Genomic DNA, 20,650 nt, shown 5'->3' on the forward strand with positions numbered 1-20,650 from the left:
GGACCCCCGCCCCCACCAGGGCCCGGCTCTACCAGGTGACCCCAGCTGCCAGCCCTAGGGAACCACCTCTTCTCCCTGTCCCTCCACCTTGAGGGTGGCAGTGGCTTCCAGCCGTTGGTAACTGTCTCACCCTCCCATCTGGCCTCTCTGCAATTCCATCCCGAGAGAGCCCCATCTTCTCTTTTAAATTCCGTTTGCTGGAAATACGTAGCGCGATTTTGTTTCTTCCTAACTGGACCCCGACTGATACACTGGTGAAAGACACCTAAACCCAATCATGTAAGCCAGAAACCTACAATTTGTTTTACTCTCCTTCCATTCATTCCTACCATTATTTGCCTCCACCACACGGAAAGCTGCTCACCACGTCCTGATGACTCCGCCCCTCGGCTCATGCCTCCCCTTCACTCCCACGATACTGCCTGGGTCACATCATTATTGTTGGCTCAGACCGGTGCAGCAGCCCCTCCATTAGTCGCCCTGGCTACAGTCTTTCTGCCTTCCTATACATCCTCCAGACTGCCAACCAACAGACTTTTGTCTCTCATGTACATCTGATCACGACATTCCCCTGATTTAAAATTCTCAAATGGTTCCCGGCTGGCTACAGGAGAGAATCAGATCTGCTTGAGTCCACAGAAGATCTGGATTTGCTGTGTATGCTGTTCTGTGCCTTGACCCGGGAGATCAGGGCCCTCTGTGTGGTCCCTGCCTACCTTCCCAGCCCCCTCTGCAGCCACTCCCACCCATACCACCTGAACCAGCTCAATTCTTCTCCAAGCCCACCCTGTTCCTCTGAGACTGGACCTCCGCACAGGCTGGCTATCCTCCCCCTGCCCCGCCATCTCACAGGCCCCTCCGTGAAGCCCCGCCCCCAACACACCAGTCGAAGCACCATGCGCTGAGGGCCCCATGCAGACACCCCTTTGGCGGAGCTCACATCCCCACACCGTGGCTGTTGGTGTCCAGACCTGCCCTTCTATCGCCCTCGCCCCGCAAGGACGACAAGACGCCCTGGTTCGGATGCATCTTCTCTCTCTTCTATTTCCGCAAGTCTACACACTTATATACACTTACATGACCAATCAGCGAGCAGGGTATAGGAGGGAGCAAATCAGGCGGTGCACCTAAACGAACAACTTCACTAGCAACCAATGCTGTTTACTTCCTCTTTGGGCGTTCCGCTTAGTCTCACGAGGCAATCCTAACCTGGCAACTAGCCAGGCGCCATCTTTTAATGGCGGAGGCCGCCCTGGCCAGGGGCCTACCTCCGACACCCTTCCACTAAACAGGGAATTCCCCCGGGGATGAAGATGGTGCCCCCTCACTCCCCCCACGACCCACCTAGCACCTGGTGCAAAAGTGACCTTCCATGCATGTTCGGAGCTTAGTCAGGGTGAACTGAGGAAACAGACTATGAGTCCAGAGTGAGGAAAGAGAACAGGGGAAGGCAGCCCGCAGAGAAGGGGAGGGACACACTGGAAGGTGAAACGCCCGCCCTCCCGGGGCCAGGCTGTGGCCACCACCCAACCAGCACCCGCCTCACCCTCCCTTGCTCTGGGGACAGAATTAGAAAAGTCCAGAGATACAGTCTCCACCTGGGTTTCTCCCAGGAACATTTTTAGGTGGACAAGCTTGTTCACTCAGAACAGGAGATAAGCAACATGGAATCTGGGTAAATGTTTCTATGGGATCTTCTGGTCATTTTTACATCCCTTGGTTCTCCACTTGCTTCCTTTTGTTACAATTTAACAAATTAAGATGTAACTTTTCTACCCCCAAGGAAATCACTTTTGGTTCATCTCATTTCTTCAACATCCACCTGAGGTCTCGTTGGCTCCAGCGGCTACACGTCATGCTCTGAGACCATCCCCAGACCGTTCCTAGGAACAAATCAAGACGAACTGATGTGCCCAGCCACAGGTCCCCCAGTCACAGCATTGTCAGGACACCTCCTTTATCATGGTCTCGAGCTTCCCTCAGCCACTCTGCTGTTCAATGGGTCACACTCCACTCAGCTGCCTTGAACCAGTGTCCCTGGAGCCACCTAGTTTCCAGAGAAATATAAAGCGAGGACAAAGGAAGGGGCAGGCTCTCACCTCCATCAGGAGAATGTCCTTCGAGCTCTGAGACTGCACCTTTGGATGCTGGACCTTCACGGCCACGGTCCGCCCATCACGCAGCACCGCCTTGTGGACCTGGGCCAGGGAGGCGGCCCCCAGGGGGGTGTCGTCAAAGCTCACAAACAAATCATGGATCTGTCAAGAGTGGAGAGAGGACAGAGCAATTAAGATGACTCAGTTCAGTGAGAGGGGACAGGCCAGGCCAATAGATTTTCTGCTCTACCAGTTGTACGCCAACCCAATGCCTTGTGCGGGCTCTTTGCTGCCATGGAGATTCACAGCAGGCATACGGAGGGAGCGAGAGAGAAAACACATGCGGAGGGGTGTCCATATACGCATGCATGGGTGCCCTGAGCACCTCCATTCAAGGCCAAAGAAGTGTTGTCCAGAACGTTCAGAACTGAGGACCATCTGCTCATTTAGTTACGCAACACTGCACCCCAGGGCTGTTATGCAGGGACACGAAATCAAGAGTTAAAAGAACCCCGGCCCCAGACAACCCAATACAGGGATCAGATACTCCAATCCACTAACATGGAAGAGCTCAAGGGACCCCAGTTTGGAGGTTCCAAATGCAGTAGCCACCTCTTGTTCCTGCCTGAACAGCAGCTCAACACAGGTCCCCAAACCCACCCTCAGCCTGGCCAACTGGCAGAGACCCTAGGGCTACACACCCCAGCCTCGCTTTTGGTCCCCACCTGCAATGTCACCCAAAGGTGGCCTTGGGCAGACCCCTCGCCCTTCCTCTACAAAATGGAATATGTATTGCTCCTTTCTCTTCTGTCTTCTCTTCCTTTCTTCCTTCCCTCCTTCCCTTTTAAAAATGCCAAACCAAATTTTCCTGAAGGGAAAAAAGTCTTTGTGACTTGAGGGATCGCACCTACACGGTCCAGGTGGTAATATTTTACCAGATGGGAAAAAAAAAAAAAACCCAAAGCCTTTTGTAAAAATGTCCAAGGCTGAAATTCTGACCCTCCCCCCACTTTTTGAAATCCCTATACAGCTTTCCAATCCTAGAAGGTCCAGACATATTCTCTCTCCTTCTCTCTCTCTCTCTCTCTCTCTCTCTCTCTCACACACACATGAATGTGTCCACACAGGATTAGTCCCGTGGTCCTCCTTCTCCCGTCCCCCAGGCTCTCACCCTGAGGCCCATCCATCCATGCCCCTGCCTCCCCCAGGCCCCTTCTGCATCAGACACCCTCTCCTGCCCTGAGGCCCCCTCCTCTCCTTGGACTTCAGCCGTCAGACGACCCTCGGCCACCATCCCATTGCTCTGCTTACGAGGCTGCGCCGACACCTTGCTAATCTCCCTCATAAATCACTCCCTCCAGCCCTGTCATCATTTTCGTAGCTTTCACTACACTCCATCCCATTTATCAACATCCTTCAGAAGCCAAAGGTCCAGGCCACACGGGAGGGGCCCACACTTCTCTGTCTCGGGAGATGGGTACGGATTGGCTTCCCCGGCCTCCTTCTTCTTCACTGGGTTTTTATTTGGGCCCCTCCCCATGCCTACTTCTTCCCACCCTTCCCCAACCACACACTTGTCTTTTTCCTTCCCTCCTGAGTTCGAGGTTCCCCGAGGACCAGATTGTCCCCACATCAATCATCCTAGGTCTCTCCCTTTATCCTGGACTTGGGCTTGGCTTGGGAGAACAAAAGAACCACCATCCCTGTAGATCCCATTAGAACATCACCGTCAGGTGGGCAGAGATTTTTGGTCTGTCTTACTAGCTGCTGAATTCCCTGCGCTTAGAATAGCACCAGAGGGGCACCCGGGTGGCTCAGTCAGTTAAGCATCTGCCTTCGGCTTCGGTCATGATCCCAAGGTCCTGGGATCCAGCCCCGAGCCGGGCTTCTTGCTCAGTGGGGAGTCTGCTTCTACCTCTGGTGCTCTCCCTGCTCATACACACTAATAAATAAAATCTTAAAAAAAAAAAAAAAGAATAGCACCGGAACTACCTTGTGGCAAGTACATATCTGTTGAAAGACTGAATCCCTTGGAGAGGAACTGAATCAACTCTTTCTTCCTTTTCAAGGATGGACTTTCCGGCTCCCACACCCTTCCTAGTCTAAAGGCCCCCAATGTAAAAGCACATGTCCTGTGTGGGATTTACCCAGGTGGACTCTACCCATTACACCAGAGTGGGTGTGAGACCCCAGCCTGGCCAATCAGAAACTTGAATACCCTGGGTCACACTGATGGGTTCAGAGATGTACATGCCACCCAACTGATCTAATCAGACTCAACTGTTTCACTTTTGTTTGAATTGTGGGAGAAAAGATTCTTTCTCTCTGCTGAACTTGAAGGTAAAAGTTGAAGTCTAGAGCTACTAGGAATCCCAGGGTAGCAACAAAGAGGAAAGCAGAGCCAAGAGATAGAGAAAATCTGGTCAGCAAGGTTGGGCCCCTTGATCTAGCCATGCCTGAAGACGCACCCTATACTTCCCTTTTTTGCTTAAGTCAGTTTGAGTTGTTTTCTGTCACACAAGGATGAAGGGGCTCTGACTGAGAGTTCTCAGGCCCCATCTGGGTTAGACGAAAGAAACATAGGCATGGTGCCAGGCACCCCCAAGAGGCTCAATAAGTGTGAGTTCCTTTCCCTCCCCTTGCCCCTCCCCTCAGTGCCCTCCTGCTGGGACAGGGATCCAGGAATAGAAGGGAGGTAGACTTCAGCAACATTCCAAGCCATTACGTAATGAAATGAGCAAGAACTGCCTTTAGAAACCCTCTGGTTGTTCCTGAAGGAGCACCAAGGAGAATGCTTTCTGGAGCAGATCTGCAAACTCAGACCTTCCCAGACAGCTGGAATGGCCCCCTCTGCCCACTGCAAAAGGACTTGGGGGGTCACTTGACTCTACTCCTCACCCCAAGCCTCCACGTGGCTCCCTGGGAACACTGGCTCGTTTCCTAAGAAGGACAGCCAGGCTTCAAACCAGTGTCATTGCAGGAACGTTGCAGAGTCATTGCAACTGAAGAGTGACATGGCATCACTAGGGCTGTGTGGCAAGAACAGCTGCCAGGAGCACTCCAGGGAGAGGTGAAGGAAGGAAAGGGCTGAGGCAAGCATTTCCCCATCTCCTGGGTAAGAGGAAGCCCGGTCTGCCATATCCCCGGGGACTGAGAAGGGGGCCTCCCACCATTCCCTGTCTCCACCAGAGCAGGCAGGGGGTCTGGAGCTCAGCCCAGGTGCCAACACAGCACCCTGAAAGAGGCCCCAGCTGTGAGGACCTGCCAGCTAATCCCAGCTTGACCAGTGGCAGCAAAGAGAGGCATGGGAAATGCACCACCCAATCTGCACAGGGAACCTCTTGGGCAGATTCCCCACCCCACCCCTGCCCATCCACCACCTCCCCAGGGCCCCTGCAGCCATCCTTTCCCCTCTATCAGGAAGCAAGTCACACCCCCACACCCTCCTGTGCTTACACACACACACACACACACACACACACACACACACACACACAAATAATTGATTGCTAGTGAATGTTCCTAGCTGGCTTATAAAAAAGGTAATTAAAGATTGGTGCTGCAGCCTGTAATTAAATATGAATAAAGTATCTCTAAATGGAACCTTGATTCAAAGTGCTCAGTGGAAGTACTTTACGCTGATAGATAGTAAGGAAAAATAGACCCTGTCCCGAAAGCAGAATTATACCCCCCCCCCGTGCAGCTGACACCAACGCCGCCCCTCCCCTCGGGCCCCAACCCCCAGCCCTCTGAGCAGAAAGCCATTAGCAGAAACCAACTGCAGCACGGGCAGCAATTAGATTCAAGCAGGGCCCTCGGCTGCCTCCAGTCGCTCGCAGAAACCTGTCTCCCCTTCTAAGCCTGTCTTTCCCCCGTTCCTCTTTTTTTCCTCTGGGTCTGGCGACAAAATCAATTAAGTAAAACAGCTGCATTTTAAAATGACTGGTTATGTGCTTTTTAATTACTGTCGGCCCATGATTCAAATATATCGATGTCCCTGTCTAGAAAAGGAAAAATAATCAGGAAAAAAGTTTCTCTAGCTCTGTATGGTCTGGTTTTTCAGGGTGTGTCTATGTTTGCGTGTGTGTGTGCGCACGCACGCGCATGTGTGTAAAAGTGGGAGGTGGTGTTTGTTTTTTTATGAGCAGAAAACATCAGGAGGGCAAGAAGAAATGTGTCACACACACACACACACCCCACAGCTCAGGTTAAGACCAGCAGGCTGGCATCAGCTGGGGCCCAGGAAACCTAGACCACGTGATTTTAGAGCCAGATACAGGGCCAAGAGGAAGAAGCTCCAGAAAATTAGCTCTACAGCTTCCCACAAAGCCAGTTTTCTGGTCAATGTTTCCAAAAGGCCACACTGGGCAGCCAAGCACTGGCCAGGGTCCTCGTTTCACCCAAAATAATGTAATGGGAAGTCAGGATCTTCTGTAAAAGCCATAATATGACTCTTGGAAGGAGTTTCACTAAGTCTCTCCATCCGCCAGCCAGCCTCAGGCCCCTCACCAGCCCCAGGAAGAGAGATGTCCTGGATTTTCCAAGATGGCCCAATTTCAAATATTCCATCCCGCTGTCCCCAGAGTAATGCACATCAGACTTCTGGATATACTCTGGATATATCTTCTGGATATACTCCCTCAAATATCCTTGACATAAGATGATGCCAACAAATCTGACAAACCCAGAACTGGATGGCTGCAGATGAACAGATAGGAGCTTGCCTCAAAACAGGCAAGTCCAGGCCTAGCTGCCAAGGCCAGGCAGTTCCCACTTAGGAGCTGGGAAGACAGCCCAGGGCACCTGGGGCAGGTTAACATGGCATCAGCAGCAAACAACACCTGGCTCTTGAGGTCTAGAGATGCCCCTGTCCCCACGCCTGGCTGGCGGGGGCGGGGGAGGGGGGCCTTCAGCCATCCACCACAGTCTGACGGGGAGAGCGACAAGTCCCCGTATTAATGGAGTAGCTGGAGTGAACCTGCCCCACTCCCCACCCCCAGCCTGAAGCTGATAAGATTGCTCCAGCCTCCTAGGACTCTGCAAAGTCCGGACTGCCTGCCTTGAGCAGAAAACCCACCATCACTTCCCATATGCCTCTGCTGGAAATCCAACCCTTCCTCCCAGCACCGTTTTGCAGGGACCTGCCGCTGGCACCCCTCCATCTCACCGTCACCTCGCCAGCTGCTATCTCACTTAGCTGCAATTCCTGCTCCTTCCACTTAAACATGCCTGGTTTTGCATCCCACCTGTTCAGGGTCATTCCTGCTCCTTCTAAGAAACACCTGACACTGACAGCAACTAGGTGACCCATGCCCTCTCATCCCTCCTGCAGCCGCTTTAAAATATATCCACAGGTGCTTACATACCCCTCCCTTTGTGAGGTGCAGCCCACTGCCCACCTGAGTGTGAGCTAGAGCCATGACCGCAGCACAAAGAGGAAGTTAGGGCATGCCTTCCGAGACGTCACTGTGACACCTTCCTGTCCTCTCCCGGAGAGCGCACTCCCGCAGCAGTGAGCCGCCATGCCAATAGGACACTCAAGCAGTGCACGGAGAGGTCCAGGGATGAGGAAGCAAGGCCTTCTGCCCACAGTGAATCATCTTGGAGGCAGAGTCTCCTCCCCCACTCAGGCCTTCGAATGACTGCAGCCCCCTGCCCGGAGCTTGACTCCACCCTCACAGAGACGGAGCCAGAACCACCCAGGAAGGCATGCCCACATTCCTGGCCCACAGAAACTGTACTGTGTCAAGTGCTTATTGTTTGCAGGTAATCTGCTCTGCAGCAACAGCTAACTACTACACCCCACGCACACCCATGCCAGACATCACTAATTGATCACAGCATTTGTTTCTGCTGTGGGCCCAGATGCTACCTCAGCATCTCTCCCCACACAGTGCTCTGGGCTGCCACTACCAACTGCCCAGAGTTAATACAGGAAATGAAACCGATCTGCCACTCCGTAGCTCAAGTCCAGTCAGCAAACACGTACCTGCAGGCCTGCCACATGACAGAAACCATGCTGGGTACATGGGCCAACAACACAGACATCATCTCTGGCCATGAGGAGACCGCCATCCAGAAAATAAGGTAACCGCCTCTAGAAAACATACTTGCATTTTAACAGGGCCTGCTGGCGACAGTGCCCCCCCAACCCAGTGCCAATTCACCCAACCCTGGTGGGACTTTCTGGCAAGATCAGAAGAAGAGACCTCCCATATCATGATGTAGACCCTGGGAAGTCGTGGGGGGTGGGGGAGCCAAGGCACCCAAGTGTCTCTTTGTCCCCACTCAACAGGTGCCCTGCCTCAAGGTGGGACTACCCCACCTCCGGTTTCCCACACAGAGCAATTTATTATAATACAGATAATAATGAGAATAATTATTAATTAACAGAGTCCCTGTCTTCCATAGAATCTGTGTTCTCTCTGGGGTTCTGGAAGATCAAACTATTCGTTCTGCAGAGCCACTAGCTATTGCTATTGCCTAGCTGGGAAGAAAGAACGAAGGGCCAGCAGCAGAACCTGAGGCCTTTCTTGACAAGGGTCAACCACAGAAATTATAAAATAGTGCCGCTCTCTAAATTTGCACGAGGAGGCTGGCATAAGCCTCAGCTGTTACCAATGTGCTAAGAGCCTCTAGGTACAGGATAATCACGCGCCTGGCTCTGTCAAGGGCATCACGGTTCAGACTGAGTGTCCCTCCTCCCACAGGACAGTGACCTGCGACTGGCAGAGAAGCAAGAAGCCAGGAGCAGTCACACCCCAAAGCCGTGGGTGTATTCCCTGAGAATGCCCACCAGCTGGCCAGCACAGTAGGACCTGAGAAATAGGGCATGGTAATTCCAGTGCCAGGTCTGGGTCAGATTTCCCAGGCTCAGATTTTGGCTCCATGCTGTGCTGGCTTGGTCAGTTACCAAGACGATGACCCATCTGTGCCTCAGCTTCCTCATCTATAAAATGGGAATTCTAATCCCTACCTCACAGAGTCATCATATTAAATAACACACATGAAGTGTCTAGAATATGGCCTATGAAAGAGCCCTGATAATTCTGGCAGGAATACTGGATGCCCATTTAATGCCTCCATAAAGAGGACAGAGTGGTATAATAAAAAGAGCACTGGACGAAGAGCCAGCAATTCTAGGCTCTCAGTTCTATTCTGTCCTTGAGTAAAAGCCACCGTATTCCTTTCTCCTCCAATCTATCCTCCACAGGTAGCTAAAGTGAGTCTTCCAAACATAAACTGGTCATGTCATTTCTCTCCGTTTAAACCACTTTTTAAACCACTCAGCCTACCAGAGCCAAAATCCTTAACCCAAGCCACCGAGTCTGATCCTGCTCCATCTCCCCCTTCAAATCACAGAGCAACGATTACCTCCTCAGGAGGAGGAGGTAATACGTGTATGTCCTCAGAATTCAGGGTGCTCTTCTGGAGAGCAAGGAACACAGCTGCACTCTGCCCTGACTTATATTTGCTGGATCTCCCTTTTCCCTTCTAAATGACAGACTTTTTCCATTTTTGCTCAGCACTGTATGCAAGGCCCCTGGCACATCACTGGTACTCAGTAAGTATTTCTTAGTGAATGAGTGAGGTTCAATTTTCCCTAACCTCTTCCTGGTGAGAGGACGTTGGGCCGTCCAGATGATTCGGAGGAGTGAACGCACTTCCCAGAGGTGGCTACAGTTCCTTCAGGGTAGCTGAGGGAACCTGGCGGGTGCTGGGCACTTCGAGACTTGCAGTTGGAAGGACTCTATGGAAATGTTGTGATAATAATGATTAATAAAAAGCAGATAAACACCCAGTGTGGTTGGCCAGCCTGGGAAGCCATCCATTAGATCTGTCACTCATTAGAGGTGGGGGTGGAGGCAATCCAATCAGATCTCCTCAGCTTAAGCAAACCTTCTGTAAATTGTAGGCTGCAGGCACTGACATTTGATAAATTATTCTTCATAATCCACCGTTGGCTGTCATAAATCTAATCTTTCAACATCCCCATCTTAATAACTTGTACAGCCTCCCTGGGTGACGTGTCTCTGTCTCTGCCTGTGACAGAGATCTCCGGGATAGAAGAAATTGTGCGGAATGAGGTGCAGTATGAAGCCAGGATGCCTCACAAGCCAGGACCTGGCCTACGTAGGTTATCTGTGAGGTGATCACCGTGTAGAAGCAGTGAGCCATCCTTGGAACCATGGGGTGCCTGAGAGCCAGTGCTTACCCCCCAGCACATGAGTGAGAGACAGGTGGGGCCAGGAGCTCCGTCCCCTCTCTATGGCAACCTACCTAGGTGAGAACTTAGTACCTCTTCCTTGAACTTGAGTTTGGTTTGGTATAAGGGATGTCAGGACATCTTTGCTCAACAGAGACTAAATGCTCAATCGAACATACTTTCTTACAGCTGCATACTGTTTGTCGCCCTCAAAGTGCTCCTAAGTGCTCTCAGCCTTCTTGAGGTTGGACAGAGGAGATACAACAGCCTCCACTTTGTAGAGAAGAGCACGTTCGCTAAATGCCACTCGTTTATTCATCCATACAGTGCTTACGTGACTAATATAAGCAAGGCACTGTGCTAGTCACCAGGGCCTCAGTGGGGCCTGGGTCCAAATCAGGTTCAGCTACCCCCGCTCTGGAGTCACCACTGGAAATTGAAGTCCAGTGGCAAGACAGGCATTAATCAAGTAATCAAAGGAAAAGGTAAATGGCCAACTTTGATACATGATATGAAGGGAGAAGTAGCTGATACCGTAAGAGCCTGTGTTCAGAGGATTAAACCTGGTCAGGGAGCACTTCTTGGAGGAGGTGACAAAGAACTGAGATCTGAAGAGGCAGTGAACCAGATGAAGGAAGGAGGAGACATCTAGGCAGCGGGAAGGGCTTGTGGAAACCATACGCAAGGGGAACAAGACACAGGGAAGTGAGAGCCAGAAAGAAGATGGCCAACAACTCCCACCCCAGAATCCAGGCTGAGTTGGGCCCTCCAGATCTCCCCCTGGGGGAGGAGTCCTCACCCGCAGCTCGTGCCCATGGCGGGGCTGTGGGGGTGGGGGGGAAGCCTGGCCACAGTGGCGCACACACGTCTCAGAAGGCGCCCTTGCTTACGGCGGCACCATTTCCTGTCAGGATAGACTTCCCTAGCCTTGGGACAGGTGGCAAAATGTCACACGGCAAATGAGCCTAAGCTATGTTCCTATGCCCTGGAGCCCCAAATCCGAGGGCTCAGGTACCAAAGCCCTGGCGATCTTCCTAGAACACCCAAGTAAGAAGTTTTCCAGATTCGCTTTGCATGTAACAGAAGCAGCGCCCAGAGATTTTTAAAGGGGGCAAACCCAGACCTTCAGGATCTACAGGGAAGAGAAAGTCTAAATTCTGAGGTCATTACATGCACGCCTGGCTGACCTGGCAAAGCGAGGGGGGGTAAAGAACACCAGCTCTGGTGTGAGCAGCCCTACCTGCCGACAGGCAGCCGTGCGGCTTAGGTCCATTAACTTCTGCAAGATGGGAGTGATGATAACAACACTCATTTTGCAAGGGTGTTTTCCTAAGTGTTAAAGGGTATTAGGCATCTAGAGCAGAGGGCAGCAAGCGATGGCCCTTGGGCCAAAACCAGGCCCATGCCTGTTTTTGTATACAGCCCACCAGCTAAGAATACTTTTTTGACATTTTAAATGTTTGGAAAAAACCCAAAAGAACAGTATTTTCTGATACATGAATACTACATGAAGTTCAACGTCAGTGTCCCTGAATGAACTTTCACTGAGACACAACCCACCCATTCATCACACGTCTGTGGCTTCTCCCACGTTGGCACAGCAGAGGTAAGCAGCTGTGACAGTGACTGGTTGGCCCAAAAAACCTCAAATATTTACCAGCTGGCCCAATGGTGGGTAGAGAGATGGCCCCCCAAAGATGTCTATGTCCCAGTCCTCAAAGGCGACCCAGAGGGGGAGAGCAGCCTGGAGGACTATCTGGCCCAAGGGAATCACCCGGTCCTTGTAAGAGGGAGACAGGAGGGTCAGAATGGGAGCAGCAAGTATGACAGAGGGAGGCAAGGTGAAAGAATGAGAGAGAGAGAGACTGAAAGACGCCACGAGGCTGGCTGGGACGAGGAGGACAGGGCCACACGCGGAGGAACGCGGGCAGCCTCCAGAAGCCGGACAAGGCAAGAGACTCTCCCCGAGAGCTGCTGGAAGGAATGCAGCCCAGCCAACCCTGGAATTTGAGGTTTTCTGGCCCACAGAACAGGAAGATTATAACTCTCTTGTCTGAGGCCACTAAAGCCGTGCTCTTTGTCACAGCAGGGCTAGGACCCGAACCCAGGCCTCCACGAGGAAGAAGCCTGCTGACCGCTGATGCGGAGCACGAGCGTATCACTCTCAGGATGGGTCTGTTTCATTCTTTCGCTGCATTTCCCAGGGCAATGTTGAGGCTAGAGGGCTGGGGAGCGGACAGGGGCTGCACGCACAGTGTGCAAACATGGGTCACGTGAGAACCCCAAGCCACGGCACCAGGAAGGCACATCACAGTTCTGGTTCCGTGCCAGGTGATGAGACCGAGAACCAGTCCCGCCTGTGCAGGTGTCCTCCACTCCCCCGGCGGCCTCTTACACGGTATTCCTTCCCAGGCCCCAGGTCAAATCCTAAAACCAGCCTCTTCCCAAGAAGCTCAGTTTCCTTTACGACCTCACACAAAACCACCAGTCATCGGCTCACACAGCAAAGATGGGAGAGCAGTAGGGTCCCCAGGGAGACATAGTCCTGTGATGGTCATTTGCAGGAGGTGCTCCAGCTATGGGAGGAACAGCCTCCCCTATAAGCCTGGCTGTGGGGACAATCATACTCTCTCTCTCTCTCTCTCTCTCTCTCTCTCAGAACTCTCCTTAGATCAGGGTGCTGAGGACTTTTTTTTTTTTAATGTCTGGAAACCAGGAACCCAATGCCAGACTCAGCCTCTCAATGCCAAACCCCAAACTGCTCAGTCCCACATAGACTCTCCATCTCTCTGACCACTGACTCTAAAGAGAAAGGGGTCCACTGGGCAAAGCCCAGCCCCTCAGAAAAAGCATTCCCGGGGCGCCTGGGTGGCTCAGTGGGTTGGGCCGCTGCCTTCTGCTCAGGTCATGATCTCAGGGTCCTGGGATCGAGTCCCGCATCGGGCTCTCTGCTCGGCAGGGAGCCTGCTTCCTCCTCTCTCTCTCTCTCTCTGCCTGCCTCTCTGCCTACTTGTGATCTCTCTCTGTCAAATAAATAAATAAATAAAATCTTTAAAAAAAGAAAAGAAAAGAAAAGAAAAAGCATTCCCCAAACTGCCAGTGGAGTGAGCAGCTCATGCAGCCCCACCAGCCCCCTCAGCACCATGTCTATTCTCGGGGGACCCTCACTGATCATGCCAGCGTCCTGGGAGCCAAGTGTTCCCTGCCCTTCCCTCCCCCACAGACCCTCCCACTTGTCCAGATGAACACAAGTGCCTGGTAACTGTCTCCAGGTCCCAGCCCTGGTCCCCGTGCAGGCCACTGTGGATGGTGCCACTCTCTCCAGAGAGCCCAACACTGGCTGCTGAACTTGGGCCCCCGGGTGAGCCCAATGCACATCTCCAGCTGCATCTTCCAGCATCTCTCTACCTGCTACCACCACTCCCTTCTGTCCCCAGATGGATCCATGCTCTTTCCCACCTGAGGCCTCTGCATTCTGTTCCCTCTGCCTCCTTCTCCTAACCCTTCCTGGTCTCAGTTTAATCACCACTTAGCCCTCAGAAAGAACCCCCCCTCCAGCCTTCTAAACGCAGAGCACCCTCTACTTTTCCCTTGTGGCATTTATCATGGGTGTTTTTACATTTTTATTCTTCTGGTCACTTGTGTAACATCCTGCCATTCCCCTACAATTCGATCAAAGACTGCGGTGGCAGCTTGTCCAGCTACATAACCCCTGGCACGCACATGACCGAAGTCCAACAAACATGGGCTGAGCCAATAAATAAACAGACAAATGACTCGTGATGTCCAATAGGACAAGATGTAAAGGGTCCAAAATCACACCTGCGGGACAGCCAAGCCGTTCAAGTTGAGCCCCTGCCCTCACCTGGCCCAGGGCCCCATGTTCCCAGACCCATCCCTGGGCCCAGGCAGCACAGGCCCCCTCCAGTCTCTCCAGGGTCAGGCACAGCCCCCAACCTGCGCCCGAGGTGATGCCCACCAGAGACCACGTCCTCAGCTCAGGCCATTCCTCCTGTCCAAGATGCCCTCTCTAGGCCCTTCAGCTTGTTCTCCTTTTGACAGCACTCAAGTCCTGCTCAGGTTTTGCCTTCTCCAGAAGACCCCAAATCCCCCCTCTCTATGACCCTACTGTGGATTCCGAGAGCACCTGAGAGCTGTAGCTGAAACCACAGATGACTCTCTCATCTCGTCCTGACCTCTTGTTGAGCTGTCTCTAGCTCTTTCTGTCCCTAAACCAAAGCTGCCCAGGAGTCAGAGTTGTGGGGCAAGTCAGTGACTCAACTAAAGTGGCCAAGTTCTGCATTCTGAGTGAGGGAACTAGGGTTCGCGTCCCACCTCTGCCATTACCAGCCCCGTGACCTTAGGGAAGTTGCTTCCGTTTCTCTGGGTCTAAATTCCTCACTTGGTAAAGGGAGGTGTTAGAGTCCTTGGTCCCTGGGAGCCTTCCTAATTCTATGATTCTGTAACTCTTAACTTTCCATTCTGTACTCCTATGACAGTGCCCCAGCCCACACCAGCCTCCCTACACACACACATACACACACACACACACACACCCCAAGTCTGGCTCCCCACCCAGCGTTGGCTTACCCTTCCCGGTGACACAGGCGCACAAACAAGGAGACACCACCAAAGTGGCACAGGCCGGGCCACAGAGCAGGGCCTCCCCCAGCGGAAACCACCACGGGAACCCAGCCTGGGACACGGGCCGGCTCCTCCAGCCCCATGAATAAAGAAGCAGGCACAGCTGGCCTATTCATAATCAGCATAAAAAATTGATTAGCCCTTTCCAGATTAAACATTATTGTTCCAACGATGAACATAAATCAGCCCGACGTGGCTGGCTTGCTTCTCTCTGCTGCCAAGGAGCTGCAGCAGGTAGACCACACGTGGGGACCTGGACCCGGCGGAGAGAGAGGAGGACTCCTCCCTGCAGAAAGGCCCAGCTCTCAGAAGGTAGTCGGGAGGGCAGACTGCCCCTCACCCCCATCACTAGCCCCCTACCTGCGAGCACAGAGGGGCGGCGTCTTTTCCAGAGGTGAGAAGGAGGAGAAGAGCCAACCGACCTCGCCACGTGCTTCTTCGAGCACTTCCTCAGCCGTGTGACTGGCCCTTGAGGCAACAAAGATCCAGAGCCGGGCCGGGGCCAAAGGCAAGATGGTGGGCTGATGCATTGTTAGGGGAAAGAGTGCGGCCCTTGGGTGCACACTGGGTCTCTCAGGCCCTTCCTGTCCCACACGTCCTACAGCAGCCTGTGGGACTCGAGCGTGCTATGTCTCTACAGTCAGGTAACACTCAGGTTCGGTTCCAGCTGAGCTGCTGTCCTACTGTGTGATCCTGAGTAAGTTATTTAGCGTTACAGCTGAGTAAGCTGTGACTGGGGAAAACCAGGAAAGGACACCTAACTCACCTCAATTTGTGAGGACTAAAACGAGGATGTGATGCTTGCTTCGGCAGCACATATACTAAAACAAGGATGTGTATTTGAAAACATCTAACGCATCCCAGGGAAGGACAAAACAACAGGCAGTTCCTTGACCTGCAGGGGTTCCCCATCTGTCTGTCCCACCTCCCACTTGGGAATGCCAGGAGAAGCCATAAACTGCTAGGACAAGAAACCTGGGGAAAGGCCCAGGGCTCCTTCCAGAGAGCAAGAGAACATGAGGCTTAGGACCTTGTAATCTGCAGTCAGCCCTGGTTTTGCTCCCGACTCAACCTCCTATCTCTGTGCAACCTCAGACACGTGTCACAACCTCTCTGGCCTTGACTTGGATGCTAGTACTGCGCCACACGGCAGCTCTGGGGATTATAGGGGGCACCATTGCGCCACACCTGCCGCACCCATCCATCCCTTCAGATCTTTCCCCTGCTGCCTCCTGCAACATCAGCATTTTCGTCTGCTCCCAGGGGGGCTCTTTCTCCATCTGGAGAAATTAGCAGCCCTCGGGAGCTACCATCTCTGTGAAGGTAGGAAGCTGGTGTATAAACACCCAACCTTCTCCCTTGGCCCTTGGAATGATTTTTTTTTTAAGATTTTTTTTTTTAAAGATTTTATTTATTTGACAGACAGAGATCACAAGTGGGCAGAGAGAGGAGGAAGCAGGCTCCCCAAGGTGCAGAGGGCCCAATGCAGGGCTCAATCCCAGGATCCTGAGACCATGACCTGAGCCAAAGGCAGAGGCTTTCTGGGTTGGATGATTTTAAAGTGAGTGTTGTACACTAGTTCCCTGTGTCCCTATGGCGGGAGCGGGTTTAAGGCCCTTCTCTTCCTGAACCACGCTCCCACTTCCCTCCTGGCTGCCCCTGAGCTTCCCACAAAACCACTCCCACCAGAATCCTGTCCTTGGAGTCGTCTCCTGGGAGTGCCCGGCCGGGATGAGCACCTCCCACGTGGTTAGCATCCCGCTAAGGTCGGCGATCATGTTCCCTCTTAGACACTGTGGGATCCGGGACTCCAAACCATTGCTTCTGCCCCAACCGTCATCAGTAAAGAAAGAACATCCTCTGGCTCACCTGGACATGGGAAGAAGCCATCGGAGCCCCAGCAATCACACCCACCCTGCCCACGCTGCCCACCCCAACCCTGAGCAGTCTGCAAGAAGAGACCCACCCCTCCCCTTACGGGAGGGAAGGCATGCCATGAGTTCATGCAAGGAGAAGATAAGGACCCCACCTGTGGTTGGCTTGGCAGTCCCAAGGGCAGAGGGTCAGCTGTCAGGGCCACTCCTTCTAGAGCAGTGGCTGTGGCTCTCCATCTCTGACTTGTCGCCTCCTGACCCCACTGCCCAGTCAGGTACACTCACTCTGAGTGCCACTCTGAGTGCCAACCCAGGCAGCGGTGAGAAAAGCTGGCCACGCCCCAGCTCCAGGAAACAGCACAAATAGGCTCAAAAGAAAGAGTTCACCTTGACCAGATGTGGAAGAAGGAAAGAGCCTCCTGGCACGGCTCCTGCCTTGCACCCCTCCAGCTGTCCTGCACTGTTGGCGGACTCTGCCCAAAAATCAGCCGCAGAGGCCCACGCACACATACACACGCACACACACACACACACACACACACGTGTGCATGCACACACATATACAGACACTATCAGCTGATCAGACTGAACACAGTTCTAAGATCTGGGGCCCATGGTGACGCCCTAAAGCCTGCACATCAAGATCCAGTGCTACAACCCTACCCCCACTGTCTCGCCCTCCAGAAACCAGGCTATCCTCGGGGGCGGCAGCTGCACAGTGGGAGGGGTGAGGGCTCAGGCAACAGTGCTCAAAGCGGGGGCTCTGCCTCTTCTAGCTAGGAGACGGAGGCTGCTGCTTAACCTACCAGAGCCCCAGCTTCCTCATTTGGAAAACTGGAAGGGTAAAATCTACCAACCTGTCGAGTTATTGTAACCATTAGAAACAATATCTATAAAACAGCCAGCCACTGTGTGTACTACCTGGCAAGTACCAAACAGAAAGTCTCCTGCCATTATCATCTGAGGACATGAACATCTTTTAGGCTACGTTCTGCCCTACTGCTTCCCACCCCACCCCACCTGTCACCTTGGGGTTTAAATGAGAAGGATGGTATCTTCTGACAGACCCCACCTTCTCCGGCCTCCATGAGTGGCCAGGGATGTGTGTGTTTCCCAGGGCGACTATAACAAATCACCACGAACAGGTGCTTAAAACAACAGAAATGTATTGACTCCCTGTTCTTGGGGCTAGCCATCTGAAATCAAGGTGCTGGTGGGCCTGCATCCCCTCTGCAGGCCCCAGGGAGGAGCCTTCCCGGCTCTTCCTAACTCCCAGCGGCTGCCAGCGATCTTGGCATCTCCTCGGTTTGCAGTGGCATCCCATCTCTACTGCCGCCGCCGCATGGCTCCCTCGCAAGGCCACCAGTGGCCGGATGTAGGGTCCACCCCAATGCACTATCAACTTAAGTTACCGAATTACAGCTGCAAATACCTCATTTCATATTCTCAGGTTCTAGGAAGAGAGGAATGAGGTGGAGGAGTGTGGGGGGACACCATTCCACCCAGCACAACCCTTGACTTAGGCTCAGTTGGGCAGAGTCCTGATCCAGAATTTCGTAAAAGGAAAGTGGAGTGTTTGGGACAGGAAGGAGGGTAAGACCCTGCTTGGGGCAAGCCCGGGAAAAGGTGAGGCTGAGCGCTGCCGGGGGCAGCAGCCCACAGAGGAAACCAGCTGTGAATAGAGCCGGCCTGCAGGAAGAACATGAGAGACAGAGAGGAATCCTAGAAGAGCACCCCAAAAGGCCCACTCAGCCCCATGCCTGCCCAAAGCATAGTCACAGGACACAATATGTCAGTCCTCTTGCCTCAGCTGGTTCCCAGCAAAAGCGCTCATGCCCTCACCGAAGCCAGCTTGAACTGTGGCCCCCAAATATTCACAGGTTGGGGTCCTAACTTCCAGGACCTGACTTTCGGAATGTGACCTTACTTGGAAACAGTGTCACTGCAGATGCAATTAGTTAAGATGAGGTCACCCTGGCATGGGAAGTGGGGGGCGCTAAGCCAATATGACAGTGTCCTTAAGAAAGGGGGCAACTTGGGACACAGAAACAGACACACACTGGAAGCACACTGGATGAGCATGAAGGCGGAGATCAGAATGGCACTTCTGTAGGCCGAAGAAGGATGAAGACGGCCAGCAAACCACCCGCAGCTAGAGGGGAGGCTGGGAGCAGAGCCCCCTCCCTGCCGAGGGTACACCCGCCCCTCCCCAACCCCCGGGCACCCGGGTCTCGGGCTCCTGCCCACCAGAACTGAGACAACAGATTTCTGTGGTTTGAGCCGCCGGTCCGTGTCACAGCAACCCTCATGATCTAACACAGCCCAACCACAGGGCCCCACCACCCAGCCCCACGCCTCTGCTCCTGGGTCCCGTGGAGACGCTGCACCGCCAGCCTCCAATTGCCTCGGGCTTTCGCTCCTTCCATCTTGCTCATCTTCCGAGGGCCACCTCCTCTAAGAACCCTCTTCTGAACTTCCCCCTGAACCTTTCCTGTACCAGCCCCACAGCTGAGTGCTTAATTGTTCTCTGTAATTACTTCCTCTGTGAATTGTTCTGTCTGCCCGGCTTGGGGAGGGAGGGCCACGGCTTTGACACATTCTATATCCCCCACAGCGTTGGCACGGAGGTAAGTACCTATCGGCTGCTCAACAAATCTGTACTTTCGGAGGGAGCGACGCAGTCGGTGGTGGCCCCCGACCTTCCAGAGTCTGCAAACGGGGCTGCTGTCAGCTGAGGCGCTTTCTCCAGCGAGCAGGCCCAACACAGCTCAGAGGAGGGCTGGGTTTGGGCAAGACCCTACAGGTTAGAGCCTAAAGGGCCGGGGTGGGAGGGTGGGTGTGGGAAGGGGACATACCACAGCCTGGTCTGTGGATTGAAGGTGAACGGTGAGCACATGGGTATAATCATCCCAACCACTGGCAAGTCGGAGGGCTTGCTAAAGGATACAAAGAACATCCAGAATCCTCTCAGCATGAGGGATGAACTTAAGAAAATAGGGCTTCCTCAAAGCCCCCAGGAGGCCACAAAGTCCCATGGAGGGCGAAAGGCAGTGGAGCCCTCCTGGGTTTCTCCAACAGCAAGACCAGCGTGTCTCTGAGTGTTGGCCTCACTCCAGGCAGCAAGCTCCCAGCCCTGAACAGGAGGATGAACACTGCATCGGAGTCAGGAGACCTGGGTTTGAGTCCTGGTTCCACCAACACCCCAGCCAGTGACTTCCCGCTCTGAGCCTCAGTTTCCTTGCCAATGAAACACAGGCCTTGGACAGGGCGATTTCTAAACCATCACAACTCAGGAGTACGTGATTCTCTTGGGGAACTTTTGTCTAAGGCGCCTGCCACTGAATGACGAAGGCCAAACCAGAAAAGCCAGTGTTTGTCAACCGACAGGAAGACCCAGGCACCAGTGGGGTGCTGGATGTAATTGAGGGTCCCAGTGTGCCTGCTTCATTTTGTCCTCACAAGAGCTCTGCACGTGACGACCAGAGCTAACAGCTGCCAGGATTCACTGTGCGCCCCAGATGGGCCCTAGCACTCAATCCTCATCACGGCCCTATTAGTGTGGAGATTCTGCCATCATCCCTGTTTACAGATGAGAGGACTAAGTCTCAGAAACAACTAATGATGCAGTGAAAATCTGGTAACATTTGGGATTCATGCAAGGCTCTCTAACTCCAAAGTCTATTATTAACCATATGCCAAACTACCTTGGAAATGACCCTCCTGTTCTCTCCAGAAGACAGACCCTGCCCTTGCCCTCAGCTCATAGTTGAGACAGCCCTAGACACACCCTCACACAGCCCTCCACAGGCTCCAACAGGAACACCCCAGGG

At 53.2% G+C, this 20,650-nt stretch overlaps 1 protein-coding gene across 5 annotated transcripts in view; it reads right to left on the reverse strand.

Moving 5' to 3' along the window:
• Positions 1 to 20,650, reverse strand: part of ADCK1 (aarF domain containing kinase 1) — a 122,524-nt gene that overhangs the window by 40,273 nt on the left and 61,601 nt on the right. For all 5 annotated transcript variants that reach the window (XM_059182682.1, XM_059182686.1, XM_059182684.1 and 2 more), the window contains one exon: positions 2,100 to 2,258. In XM_059182682.1, the coding sequence (XP_059038665.1) occupies positions 2,100 to 2,258 (159 nt within the window). The remainder of the gene's footprint in view (positions 1 to 2,099; positions 2,259 to 20,650) is intronic.

The sequence above is a fragment of the Mustela lutreola genome, chromosome 7, assembly GCF_030435805.1.
Source record: "Mustela lutreola isolate mMusLut2 chromosome 7, mMusLut2.pri, whole genome shotgun sequence".
NCBI lineage: Eukaryota > Metazoa > Chordata > Mammalia > Carnivora > Mustelidae > Mustela > Mustela lutreola.